Source organism: Oncorhynchus masou, chromosome 24 (genome assembly GCF_036934945.1).
Source record: "Oncorhynchus masou masou isolate Uvic2021 chromosome 24, UVic_Omas_1.1, whole genome shotgun sequence".
Lineage (NCBI taxonomy): Eukaryota > Metazoa > Chordata > Actinopteri > Salmoniformes > Salmonidae > Oncorhynchus > Oncorhynchus masou.
In genome coordinates, this window is record NC_088235.1 from 35742372 (window position 1) to 35757188 (window position 14817).

Sequence of the window (14817 nt, forward strand, 5' to 3'; positions counted from 1 at the left end):
ATCAGATACGTAACAAAGTATTGAGATAAACTTTTGTTATTGACCAAATACTCATTTTCCACCATAATTTGCAAATAAATTCATAAAAAATCCTACAATGTGATTTTCTGGATTTTTTTTCTCATTTTGTCTGTCATAGTTGAAGTGTACCTATGATGGAAATTACAGGCCTCTCTCATCTTTTTAAGTGGGAGAACTTGCACAATTGGTGGCTGACTAAATACTTTTTTGCCCCACTGTACATGGGCTACATACTATACACTGAGGGTACAAAACATTAGGAACACTTTCCTAATATTGAGTTGACCCCTTTTGCCCTCAGAACAGCCTCAGTTTGTCGGGGTATGGACTCTACAAGGTGTCGAAAGCGTTCCACAGGGATGCTGGCCTATACTGATTCCAATGCTTCCCACAGTTGTGTCAAGTTGGCTGGTTGTCCTTTAGGTGGTGGACCATTCTTCATACACACGGGAAACTGTTGGGCGTGAAAATCCCAGCAGCTTCGCAGTTATTGACACAGTCAAGCCGGTGTGCCTAGCACCTACAACCATACTCCGTTCAAAGGCACTTAAAACTATTGTCTTGCCCATTTACCCTCTGAATGGCACACTTACACAATCCATGTCTCAATTGTCTCAAGGCTTAAAAATCCTTCTTTAATTAACCTGTCTCCTCCCCTTCATCTACACTGATTGAGGTGGATTTAACAGGTGACATTAATAAGGGATCATAGCTTTCACCTGGATTCTCTTCTGGTCAGTCTATTGCACACTCAGTGTATAAAAAGTAAGACAGAGTGGCAGTGTTTCAGTTTGCGCTTAGTGGGAATATAATTTGTTTTACAACAGAACAATGACCCAACACACCTCCGGGCTGTGTAAGGGCTATTTGACCAAGAAGGAGAGTGATGGAGTGCTGCATCAGATGACCCAACACACATCCAGGCTGTGTGAGGGCTATTTGACCAAGAAAGAGAGTGATGGAGTGCTGCATCAAATGACCTGGCCTCCACAATCACCTGACCTCAACCCAATTGAGATGGTTTGGGATGAGTTGGACCACAGAGTGGAGGAAAAGCAGCCAACAAATGCTCAGTATATGTGGGAACTCCTTCAAGACTGTTGAAAAAGCATTCCTCATGAAGCTGGTTGAGAGAATGCCAAGCGTGTGAAAAGCTGTCAACCCTTGAATGAGCAGATGTGTCCACATTTTTTACTTGTACTGTACAGTATACAGTGGGGAAAACAAGTATTTGATATGCTGCCGATTTTGCAGGTTTTCCTACTTACAAAGCATGTAGAGGTCTGTAATTTTTTTATCATAGGTACACTTCAGCTGTGAGAGACGGAATCTATAACAAAAATCCAGAAAATCAAATTGTATGATTGTTAAGTAATTAATTTGCATTTTATTGCATGGCATAAGTATTTGATCACCTACCAACCAGTAAGAATTCCGGCTCTCACAGACCTGTTAGTTTTTCTTTAAGAAGCCCCCCCTGTTCTCCACTCATTACCTGTATTAACTGCACCTGTTTGAACTCGTTACCTGTATAAAAAAAACCTGTCCACACACTCAATCAAACAGACTCCAACCTCTCCACAATGGCCAAGACCAGGGAGGGTGTAAGGATATCAGGGATAAAATTGTAGACCTGCACAAGGCTGGAATGGGTTACAGGACAATAGGCAAGCAGGTTGGTGAGAAGGCAACAACTGTTGGCGCAATTATTAGAAAATGGAAGATGTTCAAGATGACGGTCAATCACCCTCGGACTGGGGCTCCATGCAAGATCTCACCTCGTGGGTTATCAATGATCACGAGGAAGGTGAGGGATCAGCCCAGAACTACACGGCAGGATCTGGTCAATGACCTGAAGAGAATTGGGACCATAGTCTCAAAGAAAACCATTAGTAACACACTACGCCGTCATGGATTAAAATCCTGCAGCTCACGCAAGGTCCACCTGCTCAAACCAGCACATGTCCAGGCCTGTCTGAAGTTTGCCAATGACCGTCTGGATGATCCAGAGGATGAATGGGAGAAGGTCATGTGGTCTGATGAGACAAAAATAGAGCTTTTTGGTCTAACTCCAATCGCCGTGTTTGGAGGAAGAAGAAGGATGAGTACAACCCCAAGAACACCATCCCAACTGTGAACCATGGAGGTGGAAACATCATTCTTTGGGGATGCTTTTCTGCAAAGGGGACAGGACGACTGCACCGTATTGAGGGGAGGATGGATGGGGCCATGTATCATGAGATCTTGGCCAACAACCTCCTTCCCTCAGCAAGAGCATTGAAGATGGGTCGTGGCTGGGTCTTCCAGCATGACAACAACCCGAAACACACAGCCAGGGCAACTAAGGAGTGGCTCTGTAAGAAGCATCTCAAGGTCCTGGAGTGGCCTAGCCAGTCTCCAGACCTGAACCCAATAGAAAATCTTTGGAGGGAGCTGAAAGTCCGTGTTGCCCAGTAACAACCCCGAAACCTGAAGGATCTGGAGAAGGTCTGTATGGAGGAGTGGGCCAAAATCCCTGCTGCAGTGTGTGCAAACCTGGTCAAGAACTACAGGAAACGTATGATCTCTGTAATTGCAAACAAAGGTTTCTGTATCAAATATTAAGTTCTGCTTTTCTGATGTATCACATACTTATGTCATGCAATTAAATGCAAATTAATTACTTAAAATTCATACAATTCATATTTTTTCTGGGTTTTTCACAGTCGAAGTGTACCTATGATAAAAATTACAGACCTCTACATGCTTTGTAAATAGGAAAACCTCTAAAATCGGCAATGTATCAAATACTTGTTCTCCCCACTGTATACATAGTTAAAAAAGGGCTAAAAGTAAAACAAATTGACCTGGAGATGTTCTTCAAATCCTGATATATACTGTATTTATTTTCAGTTCATAGCAACGACACATTTTCTTATTGTGCAAGCTATAGTCCTCTAATGGAACACTTGCAGACACATGCACAGATAGGTTTCAACCAGTGCCAGTGATGTCAATCAAATTTCTCTGTAAGGAGTTATTGTCACTACTCTTGCTTAAAATGTGTGGCAAGTGTTCGGTATGGGCCTATCGCATGTGCAAAAAAAATAATTCACTACAGATGCAGTTGAAATATTATAAGGAATTACATTATATTTTTTGTGTGGGTGATGTGGACGGGGTCATTTTTAGCACCTTCCCCTCACAAAGATCTTTGCATGGCGCTGAACACTTGAAACAGTGAGTGGGCGATTCACTGCATGTACAATATTCCCCTGAGCTCTCAGTCTCTCTTGGTCTTTCTATTGTCACGCCCTGACCTTAGTTATCTATGTTTTATGCATTATTTTGGTCAGGTCAGGGTGTGACGAGGGTGGGTATGTGTGTTTATGTCCTGTCCAGGGTTTTTGTATATCCATGGGGTTTTTGTATGTCTAGGTAATGTAGGTCTATGGTGGCCTGAATTGGTTGCAAATCTGAGGCAGCTGTTTATCGTTGTCTCTGATTGGGGATTCTATTTAGGTTACCATTTTCCATTTTGGTTTTATGGGTTATTGTCTATGTGTCATTTCCTTTCAGCACTTGGTTTATATAGCGTCACGTCTTTATTAAAAGAAGTATGTATTCATATCACACTGTGCCTTGGTCTCATCAATACGACGAACGTGACATCTCTTCTTTCTTTCTCATCTCTCTCCCCCCAAAATGCAAATTCAGAGAGTTGGACAGATGTAATTTTTAAGCAGACTCAAAATCATTTCAGACAGAGCCCTTTCACATGATTTTGTTTGAATCAATCATAAGATGTGGCAATTTAGAACAATGCAATCTATTAGGAATGTCCTATATATCCTTAAGGTCAAAACAGTATTGTTTTTATGATATCTTCCTAGCACACACACTCTAATCCACTATATTTTGCCTGTACCAATAACAGATTGAAAATAAGATTAGCATGAACAGAATGACCTAAATCAGCCAGTTTGTTATGTACTCCAAGATCTTGATCCTACTTTGCCCTGCACACACACACTTTAGGCCCCTCAAATTTATCTCTGGAATCGACACCAGTCCCACTGCATTTTTTTCATTGTTCCCCGCTAATCAGGGACTGATTTAGATCTGGGACACCAGATGGGTGCAATTAATTACCAGGTAGAACAGAAAACCATCAGTCTCTGGACCTTGTAAGGTCAGAGTTCAATAGCCCTGCTCGAGGCTATCTGATAACCCTTTGTTGTGCAATGAAATTAACTGAAAACACCGATTGTGGTTTGACACAGATTTGGCTTCTTTATTTGACAATAAAACATAGCTGGCTGAAGGCCAGCTCTCAAACTACATTTGGTTCTGAGATGCCATAATTAATTTTGTTTTATAGTTATTTTTACCAACCTTCTCTGTGTCTGAGGAAACTAATTGATCTCCACCTTCATTCACTGATATTTATGGTTCATTTTTTAATAACAGCAACTTTGTCAAGAGAATGAAAATGCTGTGCCAGTAATATAACAAAAGGCTGAAACAGCAGCAGTCTGGCATAAAATGTGTCCCAAATGGCACTCAGGTTGCTTTATAGTCCACTACTTCTGACCAGGCTCTGTAGGGTGAAATTCTGACCAGGCTCCGTAGGGTGACATTCTGACCAGGCCCTGTAGGGTGACATTCTGACCAGGCCCCATAGGGTGACATTCTGACCAGGCCCCGTAGGGTGAAATCCTGACCAGGCCCCATAGGGTGACATTCTGACCAGGCCCCGTAGGGTGAAATCCTGACCAGGCCCCGTAGGGTGACATTCTGACCAGGACCCGTAGGGTGACATTCTGACCAGGCCCTGTAGGGTGACATTCTGACCAGGCCCCATAGGGTGACATTCTGACCAGGCCCCGTAGGGTGAAATCCTGACCAGGCCCCGTAGGGTGACATTCTGACCAGGCCCCATAGGGTGACATTTGGGAGGCAACTCTGACTCTTGGTTTTAGTGGAATCTCTAGTAAAGCAAGACCAGATGTGTCTCCTCCCAACTAAAGCAGTCAGTCGTCAGTCAGTCAGTCAGTCAGTCAGTCAGTAGCCCGAACACTCTCACTATAGAACTATGGGGCTGTCGGGAAGACTGATCACAGGTAGCACACACTTATACACACACACTTGTTTTTTCTATCCTCGTGGGAACCTAACATTTATTTACTATTTTCCCTAACCATAATCTTAACCCATAACCCTAAACCACCTACCCTAATTCTAACCCTAACCCTAACTTTAAAAGAGCCTTTGTCCTCATGGGACCATGGGAAAGGGATAATTTTCCTTCTTTTACTATCCTTGTGGGGACTTTTGGGGATTTTAGGCCCCCACAGGGATAAAAGAACAAGACCACACACACACACACACATTCTCTCTCTCTTTCTCTCTCATTCAAAGTTCTGTGTTGCATAGAGCTGTGACGAGGAGTAATTCTTCAACATTTTATTTTATTAACTTCAATTACAAGTCACCTAGACAACAAACAAACCACAACTGCTTTAAAGTCTCAGTTAAATGTGGATGATCATTGGAAAGATCTGTATCTACTATGTAGTTAGAGAAGGTTTAGGCCACAGGTAGCACACAAGTAATGATATGCAGAACACTGGTAATTGTTGGTTAGACATGAACACAACACACTTGGGGCTCCCAAGTGGCGCAGCGGTTTAAGGCACATCAGCTCAGTGCTAGAGGCGTCACTACAGACCCTGGTTTGATTCCAGGCTGTATCACAACCTGCCGTGATTGGGAGTCCCATAGGGTTGATGCACAATTGGCCCAGCATCGGTACGGTTTGGCCGGGGTAGGCCGTCATTGTAAATAAGAATTTGTTCTTTACTGACTTGCCGAAGTTAAATAAAGGTTAAATAAAAACAAAAAAATATGCTGCTTTTACACAGGCAGCCCAGTGATGATATTTTGCCATAATTATTGGCAAAATATCTGATTGGTCAAAAAAACAATTAGTGGCAAAAGATCAGAATTAGGCTGCCAGTGTAAACATAGCCTTAAAGATCTTTAAAATACTGTTTTATTGATTGCATAATGAGTTGAAAGCAATACAGGACTCTGAATGGACATGTTATTGCAGAATGTTGAGCAACTGGAGAAAGATAGCAATGCTGAGCTCAATTAGTGAGTACTGGTTAAAGAACAGGTTAACTTACAACAGCAAATATGATGATGTTTGAAAACTACCCTTGCTATTATATGCTTTCATTCCTTAATTCTTATTAAAACATGAGTTAGGCTGAGCTTTCAACAGCAAACTCTGGTCTATTACGACTCAGAGACAATTCTGAGTTCGGAATGTGGACCTCTCGGAATGGCATTTAAAGGTGCAGCTCAAGGAGCAAACAGAAAGAAAAAAAACGAGAGCAAAGATAGTCACTTCACCGACCAACCTTTTCTGCTTTGGAAAACAAAAATACTAATTCTGAACCTGGTTTCAAAGGATGAAAAGGGGTTGTGACATTGTTTGAGTTCTTTGAAAAGATGGATGGTGGAGGTGGAAAGAGAGATGAAGAAAGAATGTTTGGTCATTGTTCCTAAAAGAGTTAATAGGAAAAGAAAGAAGAACATAAATAATAGAGAGGAAGGTGGAGAAAAAAAACACAGAGTGAGATATTAAAGAATCATCATTCAACTCCATTGAACCGGGAAGCTAGCCTTGTGCAATTCATTTGAACATAATTCACTTACGTCTAGTTTCGCTGTAAAAAACAAATGTTTCCAACCGCATATTCACCAGAACAGCTAATGTAATGCCATTTAATGAACCACTATGTATAGCTAGTTATATGATTTTAAGGACACAGGGTGTTTGTTGGAGCACCTAAAGGGTTCCAGGTAGTTTTCTCTGTATCCACCTCTATGGTTCTCCATTTGTACAGGAGGACAGGCTGAAAGACAGGTGTTTCACAGCTGCCTGAGGGGTATACTACTAAGCAGGTTTGAGGAGTTAGCGAGGTAACTTTGGTCAACTCGGAGTTAAACTCGCGATAACCGTTTATACAAAAGTGGCTCACCTTTTAGCCAGGTAAATTTCTAAGGCAAGGAATCCTTCAGAACTCACAGCTAACTCCACTTACCCTGCATGAAATGATTGAGCCACGAGTTGCGAACCAATGAAATCAGATTCCCTCCCTCTTGCAAAGATTGCATCATCATCCCCTTCATTTGAGGAAGATGACTGATTACATCTTTTATTAAATCAAATATTTTTCTGTGTAAAAAAAATAGTAATTTTCACATTACTCTTTTAGTAATGGCAGAATGCATTTTAAACTTCACACACAGTAACAGTTTTGTATGACTTAGCAAATAAAATTATTTTATTGATAGGAGAGGGGAAAGGGGGCTTGTGGTTTTGCATTGATAAGCACACCTGAGTCAGCATTAAAGATAAATAATAAAATAAAGACAGCACTAAAAGCCTATTTCCCCACATAGCCTGCGGAATTTTCACAATAACTTTTCTTTCATTTTGATTTCGGCAGAAATTCAAATGTGGCACTGACTCGCTCATGGATCGATTTTTCAGCATTGTCTCAATGAAGAGTTCTGCATTCAACTAGCCATGTGTGACTTGCATGCACAGTTACAAGCTTGCTAGAGCTAGTGGCAGGCGGACGAGCAATATCAAATCACATTTTATTGGTCACATACACATATTTAGCAGATGTTATTGCGGGTGTAGCGAAATGCTTGTATCCACCGTGGTAGTACGGATGAAGCCTGAGCTGTAATGTGAAGCTAACTGAAGCTGGTTAACAACCCGGAGTAGATCTAACTTGCTTCTTAAGATTCCCTTCAGGTGTGTTCTTTTCTTCTCCTGGGGAGGTGCCACTACAGAACGTTGAGATGTAAATATAATGTACAGGGATGCCTGCCAGGCCTGTCTATTCTCCAACTCCAAGACACACATGGTATCTAGTCTATGCATTGCAATACACGTCTATATAAAGATTCTGTAATGTTATACCCTATTGAATCTGCCCCCCTTTTCTCTCAGGCATCCTCATAGCCAGGCTGCAGGTCATTGGATGGGTCCACGATGTTGTCTGCGCCACATAACTGGCACAAGGCAAAAATAGGGCACAGAGCAACACATCACTCTCAGGTCATCACCCCTGAGCGCTGTTCTATTGAAGGGATCAACCTGCTTAACATCTATGAGCTTCTAACCCTAAATAACATCAGTTTAGTGAGTGTCAGTGTGCACTGCTCATGTGGGCTGTGTAATGTTGTGGGTTAGATACTGTAGGTACGGGTTGTTTGACATGGACAGACAGAAGGACACATTCAGAATTACAGAATGCATAGGTGTCATTGAACAATGGTAAAAATACACAGGCGTCATTGGACAATGTTAATTAATAATGTTGGTTAGACATAATACTGGTGCTCACAAGCCTGGGCATCTGACAGTTCCTGTAATCAGCAAAGCAACTGTATATCCCTGTTAGGCAAGACAACAAGTAGACTAAAGCGGAAACAGACACCCAGTGTTACCCATAATGGCGTAAAGTAATCTTGTTGCCCGTGAAAGCGCTGCAGACAGATATAGCCGCCAATACAGGACTATTAAAGGCCCAGTGCACTACTTTTGTGAATAATTTATTTTTTAACCACCCCCAAAAAAAGGATTTCATTTTCTTCAGATTTTTCAAGGGGTTCTACAGTACCCTCAGCACCCCTACTTCCCTGTTCAGTAGTGTACTAAGGAAACAACCCAATCTCTAGGGCATGTCACTACTACCACATTACTCCCTGGTCTTTCATTTAGTAATCAAGCACATTACAACACATCCCACAATTCCCTGCATGTTTTTATGCACAGCCAGCAGGGCTAAAGGTGTGCGTAAAACTGAGATTAAAGAAGATCTATGTTTGGGTGAGTATATTCTATGGTTTACTGGAGTTGCTGCTCTACGGCAGCAGTTTAATGTTTCCGTCTATAATTACAGAAGTTCCCACTAATGGAATTGTCACGAACGTCGTAGTGAGGAGACCAAAGCGCAGCGTGACGTAAATCCATCCTTTTAATGATAGATGGAAACAAACACAAAGTACACTTAAACAAAATATCAAAATGACTGAGTGCAAACACGCAACATCACATAGACAATAACCCACGAAATACCCAAAGAAGATGGCTGCCTAAATATGGTTCCCAATCAGAGACAACGATAAACAGCTGCCTCTAATTGAGAACCAATCTAGGCAACCATAGACATACATAAACACCTAGATGGTAAATAACCCCATAAACCTACAAAAACCCTAGACAGTAAAAAAACACATACATCACCCATGTCACACCCTGACCTAACCAAAACAATAAAGAAAGCAAAGAATACTAAGGTCAGGGCGTGACAGGAATAGAAAAGGGGTGTGACTTTGTGGAACCTTGTCACAACATTGATAGGCAATTGATTGATTTATGTAGTTGGGGTTCAATGGATTCTTTTAATTATGTATGTTTCTTTGTTGTTTGTTGTTGTTAACCCTCAAGCTACCAACATAATACACATACATTGATTACCAACGGGGGTCATTTTTACCCCAATAAGAAACTATTGGAAGAAGCAACAATCATGGCAAAATATCCTTAAACATGATTAATTTTAAGTAAATAAAAAAATGACCAAGACACTGTTATTTCATCAAAATTACAGTTAATTTGCATATTCTTTCAAACGAAAATATGCAGGAAAATAATTCAAGGTTATTTTGCATTTTGTACAGGATCATCAGAATCTCTGGACCCAGTTATAACCATAGGTGAATACATAAGGTGCTCCATCTCTGCAGGTGATCTGTCTATCTGGTCAAAATCATTAATACAGGGCCCCTCCACCGTCTGATGATATGTACTGTACAACTTGATATTGTGACTCCAGAGAAACCTGTTTTCAAATTATGACTTTTTTTTAGATTTTCCCTAGAAAAACTACTTTTTTGAGAATACACACCAATACAGCCCTCTTTATAGATTCAGAGCCTATCTGAGCCAAAGTAATTTTGAACACAGTCCCCTCCCACATTTCACAGTTGGATTCAGGAGGCGGGATTATTAAGGGGTTAGGGTGACATCACCTTAACTCTCATTTTAATACACCAATGATAACATGACATTCTTTTACCTAATTTAAATAAGTACCGCCATGTAAAGAACATCGGAGAAGGTGTGTTTGTGGAGGGGTGTGGTTTCGATACTGTTACTTTCACTGTCATTTTCCTGTTTTTCATTTTTTATTTACTTATTTTTATTATCTTATCTATCTATTTACCTAATACCTATTTTTTACTAACAAATTGCGCTGTTGGTTAGGGCTTCTTAATAACTTCTTTGGGATAGGGGGCAGTATTTTCACGTCCGGATGAAAAGCGTGCCCAAGGTAAACTGCCTGTCACTCAGGCCCAGAAGCTAGGATATGCATATAATTGATAGATTTAGATAGAAACCACTCTAAAGTTTCTAAAAATGTTAAACTGCTCAGCCCCCTGTACTCCTTGTTCACCCACGACTGCGTGGCCATGCACGCCTCCAACTCAATCATCAAGTTTGCAGACGACACAACAATGGTAGACTTGATTACCGACAACAACTAGACAGCCTACAGGGAGGAGGTGAGGGCCCTCGGAGTGTGGTGTCAGGAAAATAACCTCTCACTCAATGTCAGCAAACAAAGAGATGATCGTGGACTTCAGGAAACAGCACCCCCCTATCCACATCGACGGGACAGCTGTGGAGAAGGTGGAAAGTTTTAAGTTCCTCTGTGTACATATCACTGACAAACTGAAATTGTCCACACACACAGACAGTGTGGTGAAGAAGGCGCAACAGCACTTCTTTAACCTCAGGGGGCTGATAAAATGTGGCTTGTCACCGAAAACCCCCACTAACTTTTACAGGTGCATAATTGACAGAATCCTGTCAGGCTGTATCACTGCCTGGTACGGCAACTGCACCGCATGCAACCGGCAAGGGTCTCCAGAGGGTGGTGCGGTCTGCACAATGCAACACCAGGGGCAGACTACCTGCCCTCCAGGACACCTACAACACCCGATGCCACAGGAATGCAAAAAAGATCATCAAGGACAATAACCACTCGAGCCACTGCCTGTTCAACCTGCTTCCATCCAGAAGGCGAGGTCAGTACAGGGGCATCAAAGCTGGGACAGAGAGATTGAAAAATAGCTTCTATCTCAAGGCCATCAGATTGTTAATTAACCTCTTGGAACTCCCCATCCCGGATCCGGGATCGTGACTAAAGCCTCAGGCTCATTAGCATAACGCAACGTTAACGATTTCTGAAAATAATGCGTCTGCTCTCAAGCTTAGCCTTTTCTTAACAACACTGTCATCTCAGATTTTCAAAATATGCTTTTGAACCATAGAAATTGACTAATTTGTGTAAGAGTATGCAAAGCTAGCATAGCATTTTGAGTAGCATTTAGCACGCAACATTTTCACAAAAACCAGATAACCAAATAAATAAAATCATTTACCTTTGAAGAGCTTCTGATGTTTTCAATGAGGAGACTCTCAGTTACATACCAAATGCGCAGTTTTTCCTGAAAGCGTCTGTGTGTAGGAGAAATCGTTCCGTTTTCTACATTGCATCTGGCTACCGAAACGAACCGAAAATTCAGTCACCTACAAAGTAAAACTTTTTCCGAATTAACTACATAATATCGACCGAAACATGGCAAACGTTGTTTGTAATCAATCCTCAAGGTGTTTTTTCACATATCTCTTCATTGATATATCGTTCGTGGAAGCTTGCTTTCCTCTCTGAATCGCATGGAAAAATACTGGCAGCTGACTTTTTGCGCACCAATTTCGGCGCAGGACACCGGGCGGACACCTGGTAAATGTGGTCTCTTATGGTCAATCTTCCAATGATCTGCCTACAAATACGTCACAATGCTGCAGACACCTTGGGGAAACGACAGAAAGGGTTGACTCACTCCTCTTGCATTCACAGCCATATAAGGAGACAATGGAAAACAGAGCCTCAAAAATCCTGCTCATTTCCTGGATGCCGTCTCATCTTGGTTTTGCCTGAAGCTCACGTTCTAGGGCACGCACAGAAAATCTCAGAACTATCTTGGTAGTTCTGGACACGTCAGAGTGTTTTCTTTCGAAAGCTACCAATTATATGCATAGTCGAGCATCTTTTTGTGACAAAATATTGCGCTTAAAACGGGCACGTTTTTTTTATCCAATAATGAAATATCGCCCCCATAGATGTAAGAGGTTAAAGAGTCACCAATAGCACAGAGAGGCAGATGCCTACCTACAGACTTGATATCATTGGACACTTGAATAAATGGAACACTAGTCACTTTAATAATGCAACTTTAAAAATGTTTCCATATCTCGCATTACTCATCTCATATGTACAATTGAGGTTGGAGGTTTACAAAACTAGGTTTAATGACTCCAACCTAAGTGTTTCAACCACTCCACAAATGTCTTGTTAACACACCATAGTTTTGGCAAGTTGGTTAGGACATCTACTTTGTGCATGACACAAGTAATATTTCCAAAAATTGTTTACAGACAGATTATTTCACTTATAATTCTTTGTATCACAAGTCTAGTGGGTCATAAGTTTACATACACTAAATTGACTGTGGCTTTAAACAGCTTGGAGAATTCCAGAAAATAATGTCATGGCTTTAGAAGCTTCTGATAGGCTAATTTACATAATTTGGGTCAATTGGAGGTGTACCTGTGGATGGGAAAATCAAAAGAAATCAGCTAAGGCCTCAGAAAAAAATTGTAGACCTCCACAAGTCTGGTTCATTCTTGGGAGCAATTTCCAAACGCCTGAAGGTACCACGTTCATCTGTACAAACAATAGTACGCAAGTACAAACACTATGGGACTACACAGCTGTCATACCGCTCAGGAAGGAGACATGTTCTGTCTCCTAGAGATTAACGTACTTCGGTGCGAAAAGTGCAAATCAATCCCAGAACAACAGCAAAGGACCTTGTGAAGATGCTGGATGAAACAGGTACAAAAGTATCTTTATCCACAGTAAAACGAGTCCTATATCGACATAACCTGAAAGGCTGCTCAGCAAAGAAGAAGCCACTGCTCCAAAACCGCCATTAAAAAGCCAGACTACGGTTTGCAACTGCACATGGGACAAAGATCATACTTTTTGGAGAAATGTCCTCTGGTCTGATGAAACTAAAATAGAACTGTTTGGCCATAATGCCTATCGTTATGTTCGGAGGAAAAGGGGATGCTTGCAAGCTGAAGAACACCACCCCCATGCTTCACGGTTGGGGTGGCAGCATCATGATGTATGGGTGCATTGCTGCAGGAAAGATTGGATGCACTTCACAAAATAGATGGTATAATGAGGTAGGAAAAGTATGTGGATATATTGAAGCAACATTGCAAGACATCAGTCAGGAAGTTAAAGCTTGGTCGCAAATGGGTCTTCCAAATAGACAATGACCCCAAGCATACTTCAAAAGTTGTGGCAAAATGGCTTAAGGACAACAAAGTTAAGGTATTGGAGTGGCCATCACAAAGCCCTGAACTCAATCTTATAGAACATTTGTGGGCAGACTCCATTACACCAGCTCTGTCAGGATGAATGGGCCAAAATTAACCCAACTTATTGTGGGAAGCTTGTGGAAGGCTACCCGAAACAATTTATAGGCAATGCTCCCAAATACTAATTGAGTGTATGTATACTTCTAACCCACAGGGAATGTGATGAAAGAAATAAAAACTGAAATAAATCATTCTCTCTACTATTATTCTGACATTTCACATATTTAACATAAAGTGGTGATCCTAACTGACCTAAGACAGGGAATTGTTACTAGGATTAAATGTCAGGAATTGTGAAAAACTGAGTTGAAATGTACTTGGCTAAGGTGTATGTAAACTTCCGACTTCAACTGTATATAAGGTATACTGTATCCTTCACTATCTATTCTTTACTATTTATTGCATCTTAGCCGATCTGTCACTGCCCATCCATATATTTTATACTTATATATTCTTATCCCATCCCTTTACTAGATGGAGTGTATTACGTAGGTTTTGTTGTGGAATTTGTTAGATATTACCTGTTAGATTCTGCTGCACTGACGGTTCTCGAAGCATATGCATTATGCTATACTCGCAATAACATCTGCTAACCATGTGTACATGACCAATACAATTTGATTTGAACTGATTGAACTTGGCTTTCTGGCTTTTATTTCTGTATCTGCAGCTGGTTCTAACATAGAGAACCAGGAGAGTGAGTCCCTCGTGCCCAGAGACAGAGCACAAGCTCTGGCCTCGGAAAGAGTAGTGAGAGGAGTCTGGCCACATGAAGCAGGGAGGGCTGAATACTAGCTTTGTCAGGGGCCTTTGCCCCTAACATCCTGGGGCAGTGGACTGAATTAATTTGACTGTTTCTGAGAAATAAAGCATCAAATAAAGCATTAAAGCTGCTTACAACAAACCCCTCAGAATGTCATAGAAAGATTCATCGAGAAAATAAGGGAGAGAGGGAGAGGAGAAAGGGGGGATGTGAAATGATCAATAGAGGATCATTGTGCTAGGTTCAGGTTAAGGAGATAATTGTGAAGTGTACGTGTGTGTGTGTGTGTGTGTGTGTGTGTGTGTGTGTGTGTGTGTGTGTGTGTGTGTGTGTGTGTGTGTGTGTGTGTGTGTGTGTGTGTGTGTGTGTGTGTGTGTGTGTGTGTGTGTGTGTGTGTGTGTGTGTGTGTGTGTGTGTGTGTGTGTGTGTGTGTGTGAGCGCA

The 14817-nt window shown here is 41.4% G+C and overlaps 1 protein-coding gene across 1 annotated transcript in view; it reads right to left on the bottom strand.

Annotated features, from left to right (window-relative positions):
- Positions 1–8034: 8034 nt before the first annotated feature.
- LOC135511378 (syntaxin-binding protein 4-like) overlaps positions 8035–14817 on the bottom strand; it is an 87549-nt gene continuing 80766 nt past the window's right edge. The window contains 1 exon segment of the mRNA XM_064932911.1: positions 8035–8100. Within this exon segment, the coding sequence (XP_064788983.1) occupies positions 8035–8100 (66 nt within the window).